General features: G+C 41.0%; 1 protein-coding gene across 1 annotated transcript; it reads left to right on the forward strand.

The window, feature by feature from the left end:
* Positions 1–1,277: 1,277 nt before the first annotated feature.
* rhoq (ras homolog family member Q) lies at positions 1,278–20,508 on the forward strand. The gene is made up of 5 exons (XM_042501611.1): positions 1,278–1,878; positions 2,228–2,286; positions 11,525–11,689; positions 14,304–14,399; positions 16,548–20,508. Exons 1-5 carry the CDS (start codon positions 1,737–1,739, stop codon positions 16,707–16,709), a joined length of 624 nt encoding a protein of 207 aa, XP_042357545.1. The 5' UTR covers positions 1,278–1,736; the 3' UTR covers positions 16,710–20,508.
* Positions 20,509–22,052: the final 1,544 nt, after the last annotated feature.

A 22,052-nucleotide genomic window follows, 5' to 3' on the forward strand; every position in this document is an offset into this window, starting at 1 on the left:
ATTTGCACCAATTAAGATAGCAAGTTATAAGGAAATTATTTTTGACCTCATCTATGGTGATGACAAGCGAAAATCGCCATAACAGGCTGGAAAATGTCTGTGTCGGAATCATGCAAATGGCCTTCTAAAGCCATATTAAATCGGTATCATTTCATTGGTGATGCATTTGTTTCTCAGATGAAACGATACTATCTGTGTTAGGGACATGGTGAATGAGTATTAGTGATGCTTTATCCGATCAAATGGTTAAAAACAGGTCATTTGCACAACACCTGTACATTTTATGTAAAGGACATAAGAGATGTGTACTAAGAAGATGACAGCTGGTAAATATTGTCACATCTTATCTTACGTTGCACATTTCTGAACATTTGGCCAAGAGAGCAGAGAGATCGAGACAAAAAAAAGATATGCATGTCTGTGTACATGCTCATTCCTTTCCATTTATAGAGAGGCACTCTATTAAGATGGTTGTGAGTGCACTAATTCAAGGAGACAGCCCACACCTGGTCAACTGCAACACAGAGGTCAAATCTCTGTATCTCCCCCACTTCTTTCCCAAACACATCCCTCCTCCTGTGGCGTCTCCATCTGCAGCTTCCCAGTCCCGTCTCACATATCCCATCCATCCTTAACACACACACACACACACAGAGACACACACACGAAAGCACAGTAGACTTATGTATGTGTCTGTGTCTCCTCGACCACAAAGTCAAATGCATAGCAGACAGAGACTAGTTCCCTAAATATAGAAATATTTAAGAGTCAGACTTAAGTGTCAACATGTAAATGTCTTAACAAACAGGTGGGGTATACCCTTACATGTTAATCTGGACTGTCTGGTAGGACAGATGCATGTCTAGCCAAAGGGAAATCAATATTCTATTGTCTATATTTAAGGACAGAGTGATCGGTTCCCTATGGTGGGTTTAGGGTGATGTTAAAGTTGTGTTTTCAATATGACACCCTTATAATCGTCTTAGAATATTCCTGTATAGACTTAATGTATTTAGCCTGTAAGCTGCTGAGTTATCAGTATATATGGGCTAACAGGGCCCTATGGTGTGTATGTGGTAGTTGTGCTTATTGGCATTTTGCAAGCTGCTTCAAGACATTGTTTTATTTCCTTTGGGGTTGCACAGTGCAACCCGAATATTCCTACATAGGGACTAAAAGAATGTATATTCGTATAAAATCTTCCTGACATTTATGATGTCATTTCTTACAGTCCTTGGTCCCCACCAGGCGGAGTGTACTTTATCCAGAGCCCCTTGCTTTCAAAACCAAGCTCCGCCTCTCCAGCAAGCGCACCCACCTTGTCCACCAGCAGCACAGTGCGCCAGGCAGCGAGAGCACAGGCGTGGAGCACACCGGGGAGCGGGCACGACGGAGCAGCAGCAGCGCAGACTTGCAGCGGCGGTACTTGTCGGAGAAAACACGTCCGTTTCTCGGTTAGGGAAGCCCTATATTGAGACCTCTTAAGACCGGGGGAGAGGTCTTGTCCATTTTGTCAGCCGTGTAAAAAAAAGGGAACTCCTTCGCGATCAAATTCGGGAGTACTGTAACCGGTGGTGTGGAGAGAAAGATGCACTTGGTGCGCCGTGCAGTCCGCCTCCGACGCTGGTGATGCCCGCCGTGCGGGGATCACCGCCCAGCAGCAGCAGCAGCAGCAGGAGGGGGTCAGGACTACAGTGCGTCGGGGGGCCGGTGATAATGATGGTAAGGTCGGGATCATGGCTAACGGAACCGGTACTATCATGTTAAAATGCGTCGTGGTCGGAGACGGTGCAGTGGGAAAAACGTGTCTTCTGATGAGCTATGCCAATGACGCCTTTCCAGAGGAGTATGTCCCCACAGTGTTTGATCATTATGCAGGTAGGAATTTACATTTTCCATTAATCTGTCTATCATTAGCGTCTAATAATAACATCACGACAGGTTGAACTGCTGCTGTTGTGTGTCTGTGTCATTTCTCAGATTAAAATCGAATAAGAGTAAATATAATGTTGAGTGAATTCCCTGTTTCCTGCCTCCACTCTTTCTCCAACTGCATTGGCTTGCATCTGTTGCTATAATCAAAACCACTTGTTTGCCTTCTTCATAGCAGAGAGGGGTTGGGGACCCTGAGGCCCCCCCCCCCTCCCTTCCTTCCTCACTCCCTTTCTGCTCCCCACCCTCACCCTCTCCTTCCTCCTCTCAACTGCTCTTTGTCATTTCCTTGCAGTGAGCGTCAACGTTGGTGGGAAGCAGTACTTGCTCGGACTGTATGACACAGCTGGTCAGGTACAGTTTATTTTTTCTTCTGGCCAAGTGCCAAGCATGTCAAGGACACACACTCACACACACTCTCTCACTCCATCTCTATCTTGGCCTCCCCATGTGCTCCTGGGACCAATAACTATCCGACGGTGCCTCCAACACGCCCACAGGCATCAGATTCCGGCCAGACACTAAGCTGCAACAGGTGATGGTTTTTCGCACATGGGTTTACTGCCAGAATCTGGTGTTCCACGGACAGTGATGGCAGTGAAGGGGTTTCAATAGTTCTATTATGTGGAGAACAGGGCTCCTATGTCCAGTAGTGATGTCACAGGTTTGTTAATAGGGCTGCCTAATGCCTGGGCTTTTTCTTTACAATGTGCCATTCAGCGGGCAAGAGTTAAAACTGAAAATGCACTGGCCTACACACACACACACACACACACACACACAATAATGTTTCCACTCAGCAGAAGAGCCAGTGTAAACACAGAGACAGAGGAAACCATGTTAACACAGGCTCATTGAGGGCATCAGCACAGGATATGGTGCATTATTTGCCACCAGAACTTCCAGGCTAAAGTTATAGGGCAGAAATGATTAATTGTTTCAACTGTGTGATAACTCGGCCCTAAAATGTTTAGTGATTGGTTAGTCGATTGATGTAAATTAATCCACAACAGTTTTGATAATCAATTCATTGTTGTTGCAAAATGTTGATGATTAAAAAGCCTGGAAAATAATTGCTAGTTGCAGCCACAAATCATTAATACTCACATTTTAGAGTGCACATTTATCCTGATGTCTTAATGTAAAGAGCGAATATATGTATGAAAAAAATTGTTTGATATTAAGCCAAACACTGGACCAATATACCAAATTTTATCACTCGGTGTCGCATTTCACTCAACAGCTGCCCCCGATTGGAACATAATGACTCTGTGTCCCTAATAGCAAGCAAGCATTCGACCATCACATTGATTCACATAACATCAGAGCTCTATGTCCATACTGAATCCCTTATATATGCACTTCTTTTACATCATGCAAACCATCCAAGTAGCTATCAGCTGTGCGTTTGAAATAAGACTGTATAGGCATAAAAGATGGGCCAGTAACATATCTTTCTATAGTTGAACTTTTTAAAAAGAAAAACAGATTTTATTTCAATATTTGCTGGAAATGACATGAAACAACAAAGAGGTTGTCGGTGATCTTCCTCAAGCCACCTTATTTGGGTTTTGTAACAAAATAACAAGGTCTCATATAAATAAGCCTTTTTTCAACTTGAACTAATCAGCCATTCCTCATCCACTGCAGTGCTTTCAAAGCAAGCGACAGGAATATATAGGAACAGGGCGTTTAACGTAAGTTCAGCTCAAAACGGTGGGTAGTGCCACTGGTGGCCAGTTAGAACACCTCTGTCATTGGCTTCAAATCCAAAATGTTGCCACATTGGCTCAGTCTTATTTCATTTTAGAAGATGAACTCTGTCATGTATCCTCTAGTCACCCCCCAAAAAACATGAACTTTCTAGTAAACAAACACAACCTCTACTGAAATGTGATCTCCTTTATGTTGCTGTGCTCAGCTCAGTAGTAAATTGCGTACAGCCTGTCAGACATTAGTGTCTCTATTAGTCAGTTCATATACAAGCATTATTTTATGTTACTAACATTGTCATATTGCTTATTACTTATGTAATATAAGTTGGATTTAATGCCATGACACCAGCAGTACAGGTTGCTGATGTAGGCTACCTTTTAAAAACTGTGCCAGCAAAAACAGAAATCAACTCAACTCCACTATGGAGCGATGTTTTTCTCCAAGCAGGACCCCTGATTTTTTTGGAGCATGCTCAGATCGAGTCTGGTTTTGACGTGATTCCACTGATCAAGAGTTGTCAGCACTATACAATACCGGCAGCTGTGCTTATACACACAATGCATTTTGGTGGTGAACACTGAATATAAACACAACTTTTGTTTGTTTACAAGAAACTCCATAAAGCACCTCTAAGCTTGGACTGCCTTCAGCTGCACTGTTGACCCCAAAACCTTTAACCTCCTGTCTTCCCAGCAGCCTAAAACTGTACACATGTCAAATGGTGAATAGTTAACGCTTTCCTCGGGCCGGATTTAACTGTGTCGAGTTAGAATGAGTCACAATCTGTAATCGGATCCATTCAACGGAAAGACAAAAACTAGGCGCCGAAAGGTCAACCGGGTAATACTCAGCAGTTTCTCTGCTCTGTTCATTCATGAATGCCAAAATGTACAACTCCATGAATAGTAAATCACAGCCATCCTCCCTCCCTGCCACCCAGACAGTTACCTGTGGCTGCGATATATTTCTGTTCTCGAGAAAACAGATGGTAGAGGTGATACTACTCTGTAGTAAAAAAGGGGAACACAATCTTATTGTCTATTCTGGCGTGTTTGATACGCTGTGTGTGTGTGTGTGTGTGTGTGTGTCAGAGGAGGGTTTGTTTTTAGCTGATTCAGAGTGTCTCTGAAATGGAGAAGTTCTCCCAGATGTCTGCCATGGGTGCTGCCGGCCACCAAGAGTAGAGTTACTGCTCTTCAAAACGCAGCCCCCTCCGCCCCCGACTCTGTTGACCTCTTTATGTGGAGCACAAGGCCAGCTGGTAATGTTTATAGCTTCAGCGTCTGATCAAAGACCCGGCGCCCCAAAGAGAGACGGAGAGAGAGAGAGAGAGAGAGAAAGAGAGAGAGAGAGTGAAAGGAAGGACAGAAAGAGGAAGAGAGACAGATGGAGGGGTGAGGAAGAGGGAGGAGGAATAGTGGATAAATTCAGCACTCTCTGTTTCATTTTCCTTTCTCTTTGTCACTCTGTCATGTTAAACTCTCCTTTCATCATCTCCACCTCTGGCCTGTGCTACACATGTTCAATTGACCTCAAGCTGCCTGTAATATTTATATTCCTGGTGTGGCTGGAGCTCCCACAATGCTTTGCTGTTCGTTACTTGCCCTCATCGGATGCAATTCCATGCTGTCACGTCTGTGTTACATGTCAGGGTCGCATAATCACAGCTCGGCATTGAGCCGAGTGCCACTGTGCTCTGTCTGCTTGTTGATACCGCTGCCCTGCCTGCTATTGTCTGTGCGCTGCCACGTCGCTCCCCCAGCCGCTGCCTATTGAATTATTCCATATGGAAGGTCTGCGAAGACCATTTCGCCGAATGTGACGAGAGAACAGAGGGGAAAGTCTTTACTTATTCATTCATTCTCCTGCTGCTGCTGCTGCACTCAAGAAAATCCAGCATCACTGCCCGAGGAGGAGCAGGAGGAAACAGGAAGTGGATGCTAAGTGCTGTGGTACCCATGGAAACGCTTTAGGGAGAGGAACTCAAGAGTTGTGACCCAGTGGGATCTGTGCCCTGGTGCCCTGATAACCCCCACTTTGTTGTTAGGCTGTTCTTCATTTACTCAGCCTGTCAACTGCTCTCACACTCAACTGCACATCCTGTGATCACTTGTACCACTTCACTCCACTTGTTCCCCCTCCCTCCTGACTGTTTGGTACAGTCTGATGAGTGTTTTTTGACTCAGCAGCCTAAAGTGGCCCAGTGACCCCCAGAGGTCCCAGTGGGGGTTGGAAGGTGGCAGGTGGGGATAGGGGTGAGGTCTGGAAGGGGGTGACTGGAAATGGTTTCACCCAGCTGGGAGCCTGTCACCACTCAGCTGCTTGGACACAGACAAACAGGAATGCTAAAGACATGCCTCAGCTCAGGCTTTCAGCTGAAGATGTAACACTTAAGAGTGGGGGGGGGCGTACTGGCCAAAATCTTCTGTAACAGTATATGTAACTGTATATCACAGTAAAGGTGTATATCATAATATAGTAATTGTTCTGTGAATTCTAAAGATTATTTTGGACTTTTTGTCTTTATTTGATAGGATAGGTCAAGTGTGAAAGGGGGAGAAACATGCAGTAAAGGGCTGCAGGTTGGAGTCAAATGTCGTGGGATGACGCAGCCCGTTACCCTGATGTCAAGAAATGCACATGTGGTGGGATGACGCAGCACAGTCCCTATGTTTAAACAACAGTATAGACTGTCACAATGGTTGGTATTAGGCACCAAAGTCACAGATGGTTAGGTTTAGGCAAAAGAGGCACATGGTAAGGTGCAGAAAAAATACAAACGAACATCTACACTGGAAGCTAACTCCGAACTCTTTGCAATGTTTGTTCAACTGTTTGTGGGACCCATCCACCTCAACATGCACCCATCCTATGAACACACTCGTGTTCCTTATATTACGCGGTTACTGCCAGCTTTATTACACCTGATGCTGTCCTTCAGCATTTCAGATGCACGCCACTGGTTTCGTTCAGCTGTGTTATCAAGTGACAGCATCCATACGTGTCACTTGTAGATGTAGCCGCTACCATCCGGCTGTCTGCCAGCGTATGATAACAACACCAGCTGTTCTGTCCTACTGTATTATCATCATTGCACGTGGACGCGGAAGGTGGCTTTTGGTGTCACACTCATATGCCGAAAGGACTGACAGAGCAGCGTTATTTTACGAGTTTGAAAAGAGAATGGGTTGTTAATCATGGTTATATGAAATAAATAATATATTATCAACCTTATCCATTAAGGTATCCTGATGACATCATAAGGGACTTGATAAAACTCCTCCAGAGTTACAAAAGACATTATACATCTGTCCCCACAGGCAAAGTAGTACTGACCATGGTGAGGACAGCAACACTTTATTAGTATAATTGGTCAAATTCCTCTTTAAATATTTATCAAAGATTGAATTTCTGACGATCAACTAATGAAGTAATCATTTCAGCAATACAGTCTTTTGAAATGTCCTTGATTATCTCGCCCCAATTACCTAAAGTAGTATATTCAGATTTTGCTATAATTTAGGAAAACATTTTTAAAAGATGTGTATAAAAAGAGTTCCTTGACTCATAAAAGGTCTTAATTTATGTTGAATCATGCACAGTTTATGTGCCACTGCCATTAAAGGCAACATTAAACTGTCAGCTCCTTGAATGGAGTATGGCAGGATGTTCTCACTATACAGGCATGAATAGACAGAGTGCATCAGCGTTGGAGCTCTGATTAATGATCATTAATCACCATTAAAGGAACAGTAAAATAGAAACGAGCATTAATAGCTCTCCTTTGATTCCCGGAGTTAAATCCAGTTCTGCCAAATATGTAGATTTGCAGATCAGAGACGCAACTTTGTGAATAGAAGCGTCTTGTGTCTGGGCTTGCATTCCCGCCCGTCGGCCATGTTAGAGCAGGCGTCTCTGACTCTGTTGACACTGCCAGTTTATAGAGCCCCGAGGAGGCGAGAGGAGTAGAAAAGATAGAAAAGAGAGAGCTGTAGGAGGAGGGAATGACTCACTGATATCACTGCACTCATATGTCACTGAGTCAACAGAGCGCAGTCACACAGCCGAGCTGACACGCTGGCCAAATGAAGACGCAGAGTCTTGCTCAGAGGGAAATGTATGGACATGTATGGAGAGAAGTTAGAGTCAATAGATCATCCACTAACCCGCCCTCTTTTTTCTTCTTCCACTGATCATAATATTTACTGCAGACGGTTATGAAACGTCTCAGTGATGTACTCATGAACTGTTGAACTGCACTAAACCTGTGTGACATAATTCAGGTGGAAACTTTTATCTGAAGCACCTTAACAGCAGCATGAGTGTAAACATTTCTCGACCAGGCGCTGATCAAACATAAGATAGAGCATCAGAGCCACGTAGGAGTACACACACTCTTGCTATATACACTCGGAGTGGCCGGCGGGCATACTGTCTTTGGTAATGTGTCAGGGGTGCACTGAGGAAACAGTGTGAGAGGCAGAGATGGGTCTCAGAGAAGCTCCGGGCCTGTTTACAGTAAACTGCTGAGTGGCCTACACTGTGTTCCTTTATGTCTGTGGCTCACTGGGGGATTGGAGGGTTCACTTGTGCAAGTAAAGGTCACACATAGAGATATGTAGACACACAGCATACTTGATCCCATGTCACAGATATAATGAATCTTAGGCGGCAGAAGAAAGCACATATTGTATGAATGCAGAAACAGCATGTGCCTGGCGTTACATGTTCTCCCTAAAGGCCCAGACACCAAGCTGACATCAAAGAGGGGACCAAGGCCGACTGATATGTCGCCTCACGTCATCTGTGTCTCAAAAAGTTCTTGCGCTCTCTTGACTTAAATCATTTGTTTGCTCTCCTCACTTACAGTTCTCTTTTTGTGCGCTGAGCTGAACTGCCTATCAGAGTGATTTCACCCACTATTGTGCTCCGCTGGCTCAGCTGCCAATTCAACATGCTAAATCATTTGAAAATTAGCAGACAATGCCACACACTGCAAAAATCAGAGCAACAGACGCTCACCCACAGCTCAACATTAAACCCAACAGCCAACCATCAACATGGTGTGTTAGGGCCCACACAGAGTTAAGTGAGCTGAATAACAATAGTAACCTATCAGATCGGATTGAGTAGTTATTGAGTAGTATAGTATGAATTTGTTGACTACAGATTTTATTAAGTTGTTTGCAAAGGTATCAGGTATTTAATTTGCTTCATTAGCCCAAAACAGTCACCCCTATCTAGTTATTTCATCTAGAAAAAACTCTTAATTGAGGGTCAAAGGTCATTGTTGACCTTGGAAACTGAAGTTTGACCAAAAAACTTGAAAATGGTGCTTGAAACTTCCAAAGGAGGCAGATAAAGAAGCTACAACCATTCTAGCGTGTCTGTGAGGCTGCATTTAGGCACAGCAGTGCTTTAATGCTAATGTCAGCATGCTAACATGCTGCTGTTTAATGAGAATGTTAACCATGTTCACCTTCTTATGGTGTGTTACATCTGCACTGGGAAGTCAAAATTTCTGAGCGCCCAATCACTAATTTCAACTGGAATGCTCCCTGAGGTCAGATTTCCAGATTTCCTTGTAGGAATTTCACCAACCCAGACCTTCCTTAAAATCCAAGATGGCTGCTCAGAGCACCAACAATAGTGAAAACTATACTAATAGCCTACATTGTTTATTGGCACTTCTGTCTTATTTGTATCTCATTAAAACAGTCCCTCACACAGTACTTTCCAACTTCTATCCGTAGATCTGTTGCTACAGCGTTTTTGCACAAAATGCAGCACAATGCACTGTTACAACTGGTAATGCTAACAATGGCTAACCTGGCTAAAACTGGTATTGCTAACAACGTCTTAGTTTTCCAACTTGTATTTTCACGGGGTCAACTAGGGTGCAACATCAGTCCAAGCCCGGACTTCCAAAATAAGTGAAGCACTAGTGTAGCATGCAAACATTTTCTTAATAACACAAAGCAAACAAGAGAGGCTGACAGATGTCATTAGTTTTGCAGGTATTTGGTCAAAAACCAAAGTACTGAACAAATTAAAATGTTGACCTGATGATGGTACTAGAGGAAACATTAAAGGCCCTGACACACCAAGCTGGTTGGCTGGTCAATGTTATTCTGTCAGTGAGTGTCCGTCACCCTAGTCCTTGTGGTGTGTCCCACATCGTTGGGCCTTTGTTGCTTTTGGCAGCTTTTTGAATAGGCGTGAGAAACAGCAGTCAGTAGCAGAATGGAATCACTTTGATTGGCAGTTCAGCTCAGGGTCAGAGAAGAGAAATGAAAGTAAGACGTTTAAACAAAGCGCTAAAGTCAAGAGGGAGTGAGGCTGAAACAAACTTGTTATATAAGGTAAGATTGTTTTTCTGCGACCATAGCGCACTTAAGCAAAAAAAAAGTTTCCTGATGGTCTATGTTTTTGTTCACTGGTGCACGGTAAATATATAAATCTATATATCGGACATGTCATGACATATCATTTGTCTCTGCTATCTCATAAGGAGATTCAGACATTGTCAGGTAAGCTGACGGTCACAGTTAAGTTATTTGTACGACTTTGACTGGCAAAACAATCATCTAATGTGACGATCTCCAACTTGCTGCATCTCGAAAAACACCAGAACCACCACAAAACACTAGCCAAGAAATACTTGAAATTCCTGCACCATCCACGTCTGTGAAAATCTATACTCATTTGGGAGTAAGAGGATGGACAGCTCATACATTTTTGAATCATAACCACTTGACTCACTTCAGTGGAGCGCACTTGAGTAATCTACAACATGAGCACAGGCGCGAAGATTTATATTACTCCTCCAATCTAATATGAAGTCAGTAATTCATTACACGGGCAGCTAAAGATGACGTCCTCTCTTGGCAGATCTACAGTTTTTTGAAGAAACTTGAAGAAACATTTAGCTCATTTGCACAACCATTCCCCTTGATGCATTTGCGTGAGAAGGACTTATTTCTGGGGTTATAGCATCGTGATTGCATTGGACTGTGCCGTGTGTGTTTGGCAGAGAATGGGATTCGCTGAAGGCATCAGAATGAAAGACTGTCATGCCAGCGCTCCGTTGTCCCATTGAAACTATCTCTGGCACAGTGGGACGTTGCATTCAGTTTGCTTTGATTTCAAGCATGCGGATGATAAATTTCCCCAGACAAGAGAGTGAGATTGATTCGCTTGGTACGAGTTGGTCTGACTGAGTCATATCTAATTACTGGAGATCCATTGATCGCCCGTGTCATTGGGCTAGCAGCAGAAAACCATCCCGATGTGTGCCATCAGAGGAAGAAGTGAAACTGGTCATGAATATTCATATGTGTGCAAGTCGGACACTCTGTCAAAAGGGTTTATCTTTAGTGAGAACAAGGGGGCGCTTGATGCGACGCACAAAGGACAGTCTTGCGTCTGTGAATTAGCCGTTTACACCACTCATGCAATATGGGAGATGGCAGGGTGTCTGGTTTTCAGTGTCTTGTGGCGATGCCTTGTGCTCAGCTCGCATTAAAGGGCTGCAAATGTAGAATAATCCCTTAATGTCTCTGTCAGCCCTTGTGTGAAGGTCATCCCCTTCACAGTCTCTTCTCTTCAATTCAAAGTGCGGTTCTTTATGCACATCACTCCTGTCATAATGTTCCACATCATTCCCATAAAACAGCCAAGGAGCTAGCAAGCTAAACCCAATGTAAAGTTAGCTCTCCTGGCTCCAGTCTGAGCTCATTTTCACACGCTTTAAAAATTCATGAGTAATAATCTCTCAGATGTTAAAAACGGAAATGAATCATGTCTGCTCCCTGTCCTGACCTCTCATCCTGCCCTGACCCCAAATGTTAACTAATACTGTCCTTTCTCCCTGCAGGAGGACTACGACCGCCTGAGACCGCTGTCCTACCCAATGACCGATGTCTTCCTCATATGCTTCTCTGTGGTAAACCCTGCCAGTTTCCAGAATGTGCGTGAAGAATGGGTCCCCGAGTTGCAGGAATATGCACCCAGTGTCCCCTACCTGCTCATTGGCACCCAGGTCAGTCCATAATTCACCATTTGTGCCAGCAGCCTTCACACCCAGCTTCAAATTGTTGCTGAGTTGATGAGTGTTTTTTATTCATATAGTATATGCCTATATATTCTAGGATACAATAACATTTGTACCTACACTGTACTGAACTATAAGGTTTTAGGCCAAATTTTACATCTAGACTTTGTTGGCTATTGTTACTGTTTAGGAACACACACATTCAGCTACAATGTACATTTAACCTCAAGAGGCAACAGTGGCCAACAGAGCAATCTATCATTCAGAGACAAATATGCATTGAATTCACCTTGGCTGTGTTACCATGGGCATGTTTCCAAACCTTGAAGGAGGTTTGCATAAAACACAGTAGACATACATGGAGAATCACAAAACCTTATAAAAGGTTTTTAAGCAAAAATGCCAAATATTTGCTGATGCCAGCTTTTCAGGTGTGTTGACTTGATACTTTTCTTCATTATATATCTTCATAAACAGAATATATATAGGTTTTGGACTGTTGAGCTGTCTGGATGGTGGCTCTCCCTTAGTTGTGATGATACAACCATCACATAAACACAAAATACATAGAAGAGACAGTCTTTGAGCAAAAGAGCCTTAATAAATATGATTTCCGGAGCATACACTCCCTGCGCTCAACAGGACCAAGATTCAGCGATCTAAGATTATTTTAAGAAAGAATACAAATGGGGAAGACTTGTCACGTCTTAAAGCACCAAGCACCAAACTTGGTGGCTCAGCAACTATCCCCCTGCTGGAAATGTGTTTTAAAAATCTGCCTGGCAACACCAGAAGTGAATTCTTGCCACCTCTAACCACCTGGTGGTACGTGTCACACCACAGCAACCATTACCACCACTGTAGATATTAGCATTATGTGCTGTAAGTAACATTTTAGACTAGATTTACATTATTTGCTGCATCCATGCATTGGTAAGATTACATCAGGCAATGGAAAAAAAGTGATTTGATCCACAATTTCTCACGAAAACACTGAAGTTGAACCAGGATGGATCATCAGTATTTGCAACTGTTAAGTGCTATGGTTTTTTTTCATCTAAATATGGCAAGTGGATTATCTCCTACAGTATGAACATTGTGCAAACTTAAACTTGTCTGTAATTGCAAATTATGTATAACATTAATACTACAGAATTACTTCTACTGTTGGTTTAACCACCATGTATTAATACTTAAAATGTAAAGTAATTTATTTTTTAGCCACTTTGGGCCAGTGGAACAAGCTGTAAACACCATTAAAATATTATCACCTAATAAAGTTGTTCCGTCTCGCATGTTAGCAAACAGTTAGCTATTTACCCATCCAGCAGACATGCAGCAGCCTTAAGCAGCAAACTGCGGCCTAAGAATACCCGCAGCCAACCAGTAAAGAAAGAGCTGTGACTCCTGTGATCAGTGTTTCAAAGATTTTCTTCCCACCTGAAACATCCCTCCTGGCTATGGCAAATGCAATTAATGTAGCCAGCTGCTCTTCACCACTGTTTAGCCTGTTTTTAGTATAATACCAAAACAATTAGCTGAAAGGTGCACAAATGTTGCATAGAGCTGAGAGGTGATCATTCTCAGTGCATTAATTATTTAAAAAAAAATGATTTAGCCTCCTGTTACTACAGACCAAGTTCCCTGAACCTGAGCCAAAGAAGACCTAATTTATTAGATTAAAAAATCTGGAACAACCTGCTAACCAGGCTGTTAGGGGACTTCAGGCCGATCTCGCTCATATGGGTTTAAAAGGTCTGTGGCTTCATACAGGAGTCGTCACTGCTTAAAGGTAATCATTAAATCAGAAATGTTTAAAACAGCACTTGACCTATGTAAAGATGCTAAAGCTGAGCTTATGTCTTCTGATCTTCAATAGAGACATCCCTAAATCATGTAGATGTTAAAAGATGACACTAATCCTAAGTATTAGATCATTTCTTAAGCCTTAAAACCCACTGCCAATACCATATGTCCTCTTAAAAATGAGCACTGACTTGTGGGTGATTTTTGGTGTTCCCTGGCAACCAAATGCCAGTGCAGCCAAGGCCCAGCAGTGATGAGGAGAATTGAGTGGGTGTCTGATTTATCTTGTGTCAGCTGATGTTTACTGCCCTTTTATCAGATCCCGTCATAACTCACTTGCAGCTCTTTGGCCGGATGCTGATATGCACACACAAGCTTCATAAGAGTGAGCCACACTGACACAAATCACACCAGTTGAGAAAAGAGTTAATGAAGGTTACTCCCAGTTTGAGATTGTGCAGGTGGATGCATTTATCATACATAACTGGTTATTACTGAGCTGGGGATGAGTTGTGTGTGCTGAGCACTGCAATGAATAAAAGAGGAGCGAGGAACCTTGTGGTTGGCTGTGAAATCGCTTTGCACAAGAGCAGGAAGTGTGGGCCAACATGGCTTTGTTTCAAAATGAGAAAACACACTGTCAGTTATGCAGCTCGTGGCTATGTTTAGAAGCACAGAGAAAAGTTTCGTAATGCCTGATTTGAAACTATCAACAAGGTATTCTTTTTCTTATTCTATTTCTTATCCATATTAACAAGGTAATTTGGCTAAGAGAAAGGCGTCTTCTCTCTTTCAGATCGACCTTCGTGATGACCCCAAGACCATTGCCAAACTGAATGACATGAAGGAGAAGCCCATACCCACTGAGCAAGGACAGAAGCTAGCAAAGGAGGTATGTACTTGTTCCTACTGAAGAAGTTAAGTAATAAGAAAAGAGATTGGAAGCTTGCATTTTCACTTACAATGTTGTAGAAGTTAGCTGTCAGGTCCACTTAGATTCCTCTGTGTTGAGGATTGTCTCTGTAGGAATGTCTTTTCCTCAGTGAAATGACTGAAATCACATCCTTTGCCTTGAAATGAATTCAGGATTACATTCTGGGTCAACATGGACGTCCAGAGGATTCCCAGGCTGCAGGACAAAGACACAAAATGTGGTCTGTGATTAATCACTCCCGTCAGGCAGTAGCCGAGAATAAAAGTCAAACTTTCAAAAATTACATTCGACTCATTCAAAAGTTAATAATCATGCAAACTGGCAAAGTAAGATAGGATTTAGGTGGGATTTATTACTCGTGGGAGTCATTAAGTATTCTGAGGCCACAAGATATTTGACAATCACCCACATTAGAGCCATTTCCTTCAATGTGAGCTGTATTTTACCATGAACATTATCCTGCAACTCTCTGGTGTCAGCATAGACGACCAGTCTTTCTCATCGTTCATATCAAAATTAGAAATCCTTACAAAAAACTGCTCCAATTTAAATGGGATTTTATAAAATTGCTAGATTTGAATGATGAAAAAATGTGACTAGCCCCAGTTTATAGCCTCTTGTGTATTACCCTTAGGTTGGATTGACAGCGCGAAGCATCCATTTGTATTAAACATACATACCCGACAATACTACTCTCATAACTGTATGATAAATATGTAGCTGGAGCCACTTAGCTTAGCATAAAGGCTGGAAAATGGGGTAAACAACTAGCCTGGTTCTGCCCAAATGGAACACAATTGCCTTTGACCACCTCTAAAGCTCAATAATTCATGATTGGTAAAAATGAAAAAATTAGCAGTCTTGACTTGAGATGAGTCGAGACTTGAGTGCAAAGACTTAAGATTCACTTGTTACTTGAAAGAAATGACTCTGTTCCACCTCTTATAATAAGATCCCCACTGTGACTTCTAAATGAAAGTGACTGGGGTACTTTTTCACATCCACTGTGTAAAACTGTCATCGCGCTTACATAATGAAGTGCATATCTAAAGGGGGCTATAGGCAAACATAAGGTCATGTCTCACTGGCTGCATATACACAAGAGGCATTTCAAGTACAACTCAACAATGATTAGGCTTCTAAATACACTGGCATTAAGTGTAAAGCTCACTTACACATTACATATTGTCTCTTCATCTGTGCAAAGTGTAAAACAGTTCTTCGGCATTTGGGGGGGACTATTTCTGGGATGGGACCAGTTACTTCCAGGAGTCTCTGTTGGTTGCCTAACAGCTGCACCCAGACAAAAAAATCGTCTTGCACATAAAAGACAAGCAAAATGACAAATAGGTATTTTTTTTACACATTGGTTTTTGTATGGATTAAACAAACAACATATAACATGTTAATTACTGTGTTTTGGTAGGAAAATTCTATTACAGTTGGACAAAGCCAGGCTAACTTCCCTGCTAAGCTAACCATCTGCTGACTGTAGCTTGGTATTTACCACACAGATATGAGAGCGGTATGGATCTTCTTTGCAAGAAGGCCAATCTATGCCTTTAACTTAACCCTTTCACACCTAGATAAACATCAGCTCTCTTGTGCTGCATTCAGATGCCTTTCACAATCATTTTAACCTTTGAAACCTCAGAAAATTGTGGTTTGATGTCTTTCAAAAACAACGGGGAAAGCATAATGAGCAACTTGGCGAGAAATTTTTGAAAGCTGACAAGGAATTGATCCGAAAATTAGCTGAAAATTTTTGAGCGTAAAATTTTCAGAAAACTATAGTTTGAATTCTTATAATTATACTTTTGCTAAAAAATTTTAGCACTTTCTTGAGGTCATTTTCTTTTTTTTTTTTTTGTTTTGTTTTGTTCTGTAGTTTACTTTTTTTCCCCATATTTTCCAGTAATTTTCTTGTAACTTTTTACACAGTTTTTGGATAATTTCTTGTTAAAATGCTCATTGCCCTCCAATGTTTTAGACAGAAATTAAGCCAAAATGGTCAGGTTTCAAGGGGTTAGTCTACGATAACTGCTCGTTGACTATTGTTCCGTACTGGATCTTTCTGACTGATGGACCGTCTTTTCTTTTCCTCAGATTGGTGCATGTTGTTATGTGGAATGTTCAGCTTTGACGCAGAAGGGCCTAAAGACAGTATTTGATGAGGCCATCATTGCTATCCTGACTCCCAAGAAAAAGAAAGGAGCGCTGAAGAGAAGACTGGGACCGCGCTGCATCAACTGCTGTCTGATCACGTGATACATAAACCCAGAGATCATTCAGCAAGCAACCATAAACCAAACCTGGACTGAAGGCAAAAGACAGACAAAAGAAAAATGCACAGACAGCAGAGTGAGACAAGAGAGAGTGAGGACTGAAAAGGACAAAACAAGAGCTACTTTTAAGCTGCAGGGCTCTTGAAAGGCCATAACTCTCTTCTGCTGTCCAAGACAGGTTGAAGATGCAGTTTACTACCAAAGGAGCACAAAACCCAAGTCAGTCTCTTCTTCAAAAAGACTTTTTGCCTCAAAAGTACCATCTTTTATAACCATTTTTAATCATTTTTCCTGTACAAAATTGTTGTAAGCTGTCATGCAGAGAAAAAACAAAAAAACAAAAATTCAGTTTTAAGAAATATGCTACATTTTAAAGACTTCATATCATTTTTTATGGTTTTGAAAGCTACATTATTGATTTGTGCATTTCTCAAGACAAGAGCAGAGAAAGCCTGCGACTGATAAATAATGAGAGGCTGACTTAATTGACACTGTGACAGTGTCCAGGATACATTCCTGGACACAAGGGCCCAGTTTTTTTTTCTCCAATTTAAAACTTGTGCTACAAAGTATCTATTGGCCCATAAAGTCTGTCTCCAATTATTTGTCAGTTAAGAATCTGCAAATGAAACCACATAAAGTGCTTTGCATTGTGTGGTGGACAACACAAATCAATGACGAGTGTGATGATGTTCAGACAACAAGTTTTGGACCTAGAACTGTATTATTTTCAAGTTTTACAGTCTTGTTTTTGCCTTATGAAAACCCCATTATTTTATAGTGTGGCATGCCAAAACATACTGTAAGTTTCGGGGCTGAGGTATTTATCAGGAACTGGAGAGGTCTATTATCCATTTCTAAAATATATATTATCAAGAGTTTATGATTCTATATCTCTAAAATAGAGATGATCTAGTCTGTGCAAATGTTATTTTGTCAGCTTATGGCTTACTTTGTATGTTTTTTTTTGTTTTGCTTTCCTGCAATAATGTGTCATCTTTTTATCACCTAAAAGAGGGTTTAGAAGTAAGGAGGGCCAAACTGGCTGTTCTTCCAATTATTTTTTTAATTCCGTTATCTGGAGATCGCAAAATAATTATTTTGTTACTTTGAGAAAACGAGATTTGTTATCTTGAGATCACAAGATAATCATCCTGTAATCGCACGTAAACAAAAGGCTGTTTCCCCTTAATACTTACAGGCTAATGTTTATTAGTGCCATGCCAAATCATGTTGTTATCTCGAGAAATCGGTCCTTTGTTTTCTCAAGATAATGAGTTAATTATCTCAAGATCACAAGATAACAAGGCTCATTTTCTCATGAAAACAAAAATAATTAACCTGCGATCTCATGATATTAAAGCTGTTTTTTTCGGCGATAACAAAATAATTAACTCATAATTTTAAGATAAAGGAAATAAAAAAATAATTGGAAGGACTGCTGTTCTTGGCTTCCATATAGAAGAGACAAAAAGAAAAGGAATCTCATTTTAGAAATGAAACGCTGATTCATATCCAGCGTCCAAAGAATCAAATGCACACTTTCATCAAAATCAGGTGGCTAAAGCGACCCAATATTGTACATCTAATGCACAACATGAAGCACAGTCAGCGCCACTTCATTTGCCGGCACAACAAAGCACATTCCTCTGCTTTCAAACACAGTCCCTCTCCCAGAAATGGCCGATTGAAGCACAGAGGATGCACACTGGTCCATCAGGCACAAGTATGAGCATAGCACACTAGCTTACCACGCACAATTGTAGTCCATCAAGTCTCTAAAATAATCACACATATCGATTCTCTGAAAATACCGAAAATAAGTTAATGTGAACTTTTTGGAAAGGGTATAGGAAGGGGTTGCAGCAGCTGTTCATTTGTTCAACCTTGACCCATCTTAATAAAAGTGTTAGCCTAACTAAGTGGAGATCTACACATCACTAATTTAAAACAAGTTGCACCAAACAAACTTGTTCTTACTTTCAGATTAGTTGTTGATTGCTATTATTTACACACAGTATCTGTCAGGCATAGCTGTTTCATAGCGTTAGCCAAACTTCAAATTCTGTTCTGTTTAACCAAAACAATACCATATACCTCAAACTACAATATGTTATGCTAATAATGTTAGACTAAATGGCTAACTAATATTAAATAACATCAGTAAACATAATTTGGGACTGCCCGTTTTTCCGACGGCCCAAATTTCTGACATTCTCTTGGTCCAAAAAATGTCCCACTAGACAAAAAGCCCATACCTCTGACAGCCCTTGATTCCAAAAACAGACACTCATTACACCAAAGTTCAATCCTCCGAAATACACAGTCCCTACAGTTAGAACCTTATCGGCAACATTTTTTTGCATTTGGTTTCTGTAATTCACAGATATGTTACATTTGTTCATTATTTTGTATACTTTACATTTCTAAACATGTGGTGGATGCATGGTTAGGTTTAGGCACAAGAGACCATGTCTTGGCTTAAAACATCCATGTTTGGAAGCACAAAAACCACTGGTAAAGCAAGGACGGGTTGGTGAAAAACACCGTGGATCGTTGGTTCAAACACAGCTGGGAAATGCAGCGAAGTGTTGGAGAAACAGGCTTTCGTTTCAAATGGACATTTTTTTGGCCAAATGGGACTTTGTGAGTTCGAGCCATCAGAAAAAAAACCAAACCATTTGTTTGAACTTAAAATAGTAAGTATCCGGGCGGCATCTTATTTTTGAACTGACTGAATTTGAGAAGACAAGTTGGACCATTACAAAATTACAAAATGATCAGCACTTAAGTTTAATGTATGACTTGGCCACCTTAAACTGTTGACACTTGATGCTACAGTGACTGGGAATTTACCCCTAAGGATAATTATCAATGTATCAGTGTTGCCTAGATAAGATATTTCTTAAATTTTCATGGTGTAAACCAATGTAAATCTCTCATTTTTAACTAGCTCGTAGTCACAAGCACATAAAGGACTTAACACACAAACTTAGTGATGGATTAACACATTGCAGGTGAAACCTTGTCTGCAGAAGTCAATCCTTCAATAGTGTTTGAATAACCAAATCGCAAATCAATAGATACTTTCACGACAACTGCAAAGAGTTTTATATAAGCTACAGAAACAACATTAGTTCAACTTCCACCCATATAGGCTACCAATCACTTCTTTTTAGCACCCACATAGAAATATGTCCTATAAGCATTCATTAATCCATGTTAGCAAGTAATAACATTACAAATATAAATTGAGATAACAGGTGAAGTTTACCAGGATTTAGAAATTAGTCAAAATACCTATGAGCTCCCACACCAACTGTATGCAACACAGGTTTCCAGCCTACATGTCTATTGTACTGTAGGTAATACCTTGAGATTGTGACTGAAATTTTCTTGCAAGTCAAACATCCCAAAAATCAACCCTTCTTTTTATGCATTTGTTATTGGCTTTTTCTAACTATAATTTAAGATATTAATCAAAGGTGCCAACTCTTGCTAAATGACTTGTATTAATTTTGTGTTGAGAGTCAGATATGATGATTGATTAAAGCTTTAATGTAAATGGTGCTCCTCTCTGTCCCAGCCTGCGTTGTATAACTGTCTTTCTGAGCAGCAGAGTGGATCGCAGGGTGAACAGCCTTCTCACTCGGACAGTTTTGCTTGCTTTCGTTGTGTGAAGGTCCACCCTCAGGATCCAGGACCTAAGTGCCGCAGCCACCAATGCATTCTCCCATTGATGCTCCTCTCTTCTCAATAAATGTGTTTACTGTGTTAATAAACCGACTTGGAGGGTTTAACTTTGACAGCATCAGAGGTGCTGCAGAAAGCATTTGAAAAATAACCTTTCACAGTGTTTATTCTTGGAACTAAGGGCATTCGTGTTCGTTTTTGGTCTGACATCATTGGGTTGACTTGACAAGCATTTTCACGGTATCAAGCTTTGAGGTGTGTTTGAATGAATACACAAAAATCTTTTATGTTTGTCTGAGTATGCTTTGATACCCTTTGTTTATAAAGTGTGCTTTTTCTTGCCAACCTCTTAAAGTTGGTGATATTTCATAAATTTATTCTTAATGCCACTGCTCAGTCTGAACAAGGATGAGTTGTGTTGATCTCCGGAGCTTGAGCGCCACCTGCTGGCTAGTTTTTGGTATAGAATATCCCTTACATTTCTGCTTTTTACTAAGATATTAGAGGGCATGTCAACATGCCATCTAGTCTTTTACTCAGTTTTCCATCTGAAAGTACCCCAACCACTGGATACTAATGCTATTAGGGGTTTAGTCAGCTGCCCTTGTTTCACAGTTTAATTATAGTCAAGGCAGATGGCCAAGACCTGCTCAATATGAAAAGTGTAATGACATAGCTTTTGTTGTGATTTGGCACTTTATAAATGAAGCTGACTTGACTTTTTAAAAAAAATTAATTGTTAAAAATGCATATTAATAACAAAATTTAAGGCATATTTAGTTATTTAACTTGCATAAGGGAAAGGCAATACCATAAAATGTGGTTTTGATCTAATACAAAGTCATACCAGGGCCACAGTTACTAAAACCAGAGGTGGGACCACATCAGCATTTTGCAAGTCTCAAGTCTTTGCACTCAAGTCCTAAGTCCTAAACTTTGTGTTTTGAGTCCCTAACAAGTCACAATGCGGTCTTCAACAAATGTAATTCCATTTTAACAACAGAATAATAATATAATAAACCTACAAAAGTCATGAGCACTTGTTTAGTGTCCCTATCTAATTTAAGTCAATTTATATGCCCAAATTAAGTCCCGACTCATTGGTGTTTAAGAAAGGTAATCGTGAAGTACTTTTGTGACTTTTTTGGTCATTTTTTGTCGCTCTGTAGTCATTTTGTACCTCCTTGTCAATGTTTTGTGTCTCTCTGTGGTCATTTTCTGTCACTTTGTGTTGTTTTGTGTCTCTTTGTAGTCATTTGAGTATCTTTTTGAGGCAGAGTATAACAGTTTACAGTTTTTCTGAAGTAGAACAGCCAACTGAACAAAGGCCGTCTTACTGGTCAAAGAATCCAAACTTTCCACATGATATCAATGAAGCAACACTTATTCATGTGTTCTGGACAGCAGAGATTAATTTGCTCATTTCCATTTGGGTTGGGCAGTATGATTCAACAAAGACTCATTTGAGCTGCACTGGGGGAAGTTGGCAGGACATGAAATGAGCTAACCATTCTTCAGACTAACATCCTATATGATTAAGCTTTCGACCATCACCCACAGGTCAGAATGACTGCAACACTGACTCTGCATTGATTGGATGCACAACAGTTACATCAAAACTGTAAGTTTACTT

Source organism: Plectropomus leopardus, chromosome 15 (assembly GCF_008729295.1).
Source record: "Plectropomus leopardus isolate mb chromosome 15, YSFRI_Pleo_2.0, whole genome shotgun sequence".
Taxonomy (NCBI): Eukaryota; Metazoa; Chordata; class Actinopteri; order Perciformes; family Serranidae; genus Plectropomus; species Plectropomus leopardus.

Excerpts from the sequence above, each read along its gene's own strand:
- rhoq (XM_042501611.1), top strand. The coding sequence starts at position 1,737 with ATGGCTAACGGAACCGGTACTATCATGTTAAAATGCGTCGTGGTCGGA. Across the intron at positions 1,879-2,227 it reads AGTGTTTGATCATTATGCAG|TGAGCGTCAACGTTGGTGGG; the intron begins GTAGGAATTTAC and ends ATTTCCTTGCAG. Across the intron at positions 14,400-16,547 it reads GACAGAAGCTAGCAAAGGAG|ATTGGTGCATGTTGTTATGT; the intron begins GTATGTACTTGT and ends TCTTTTCCTCAG.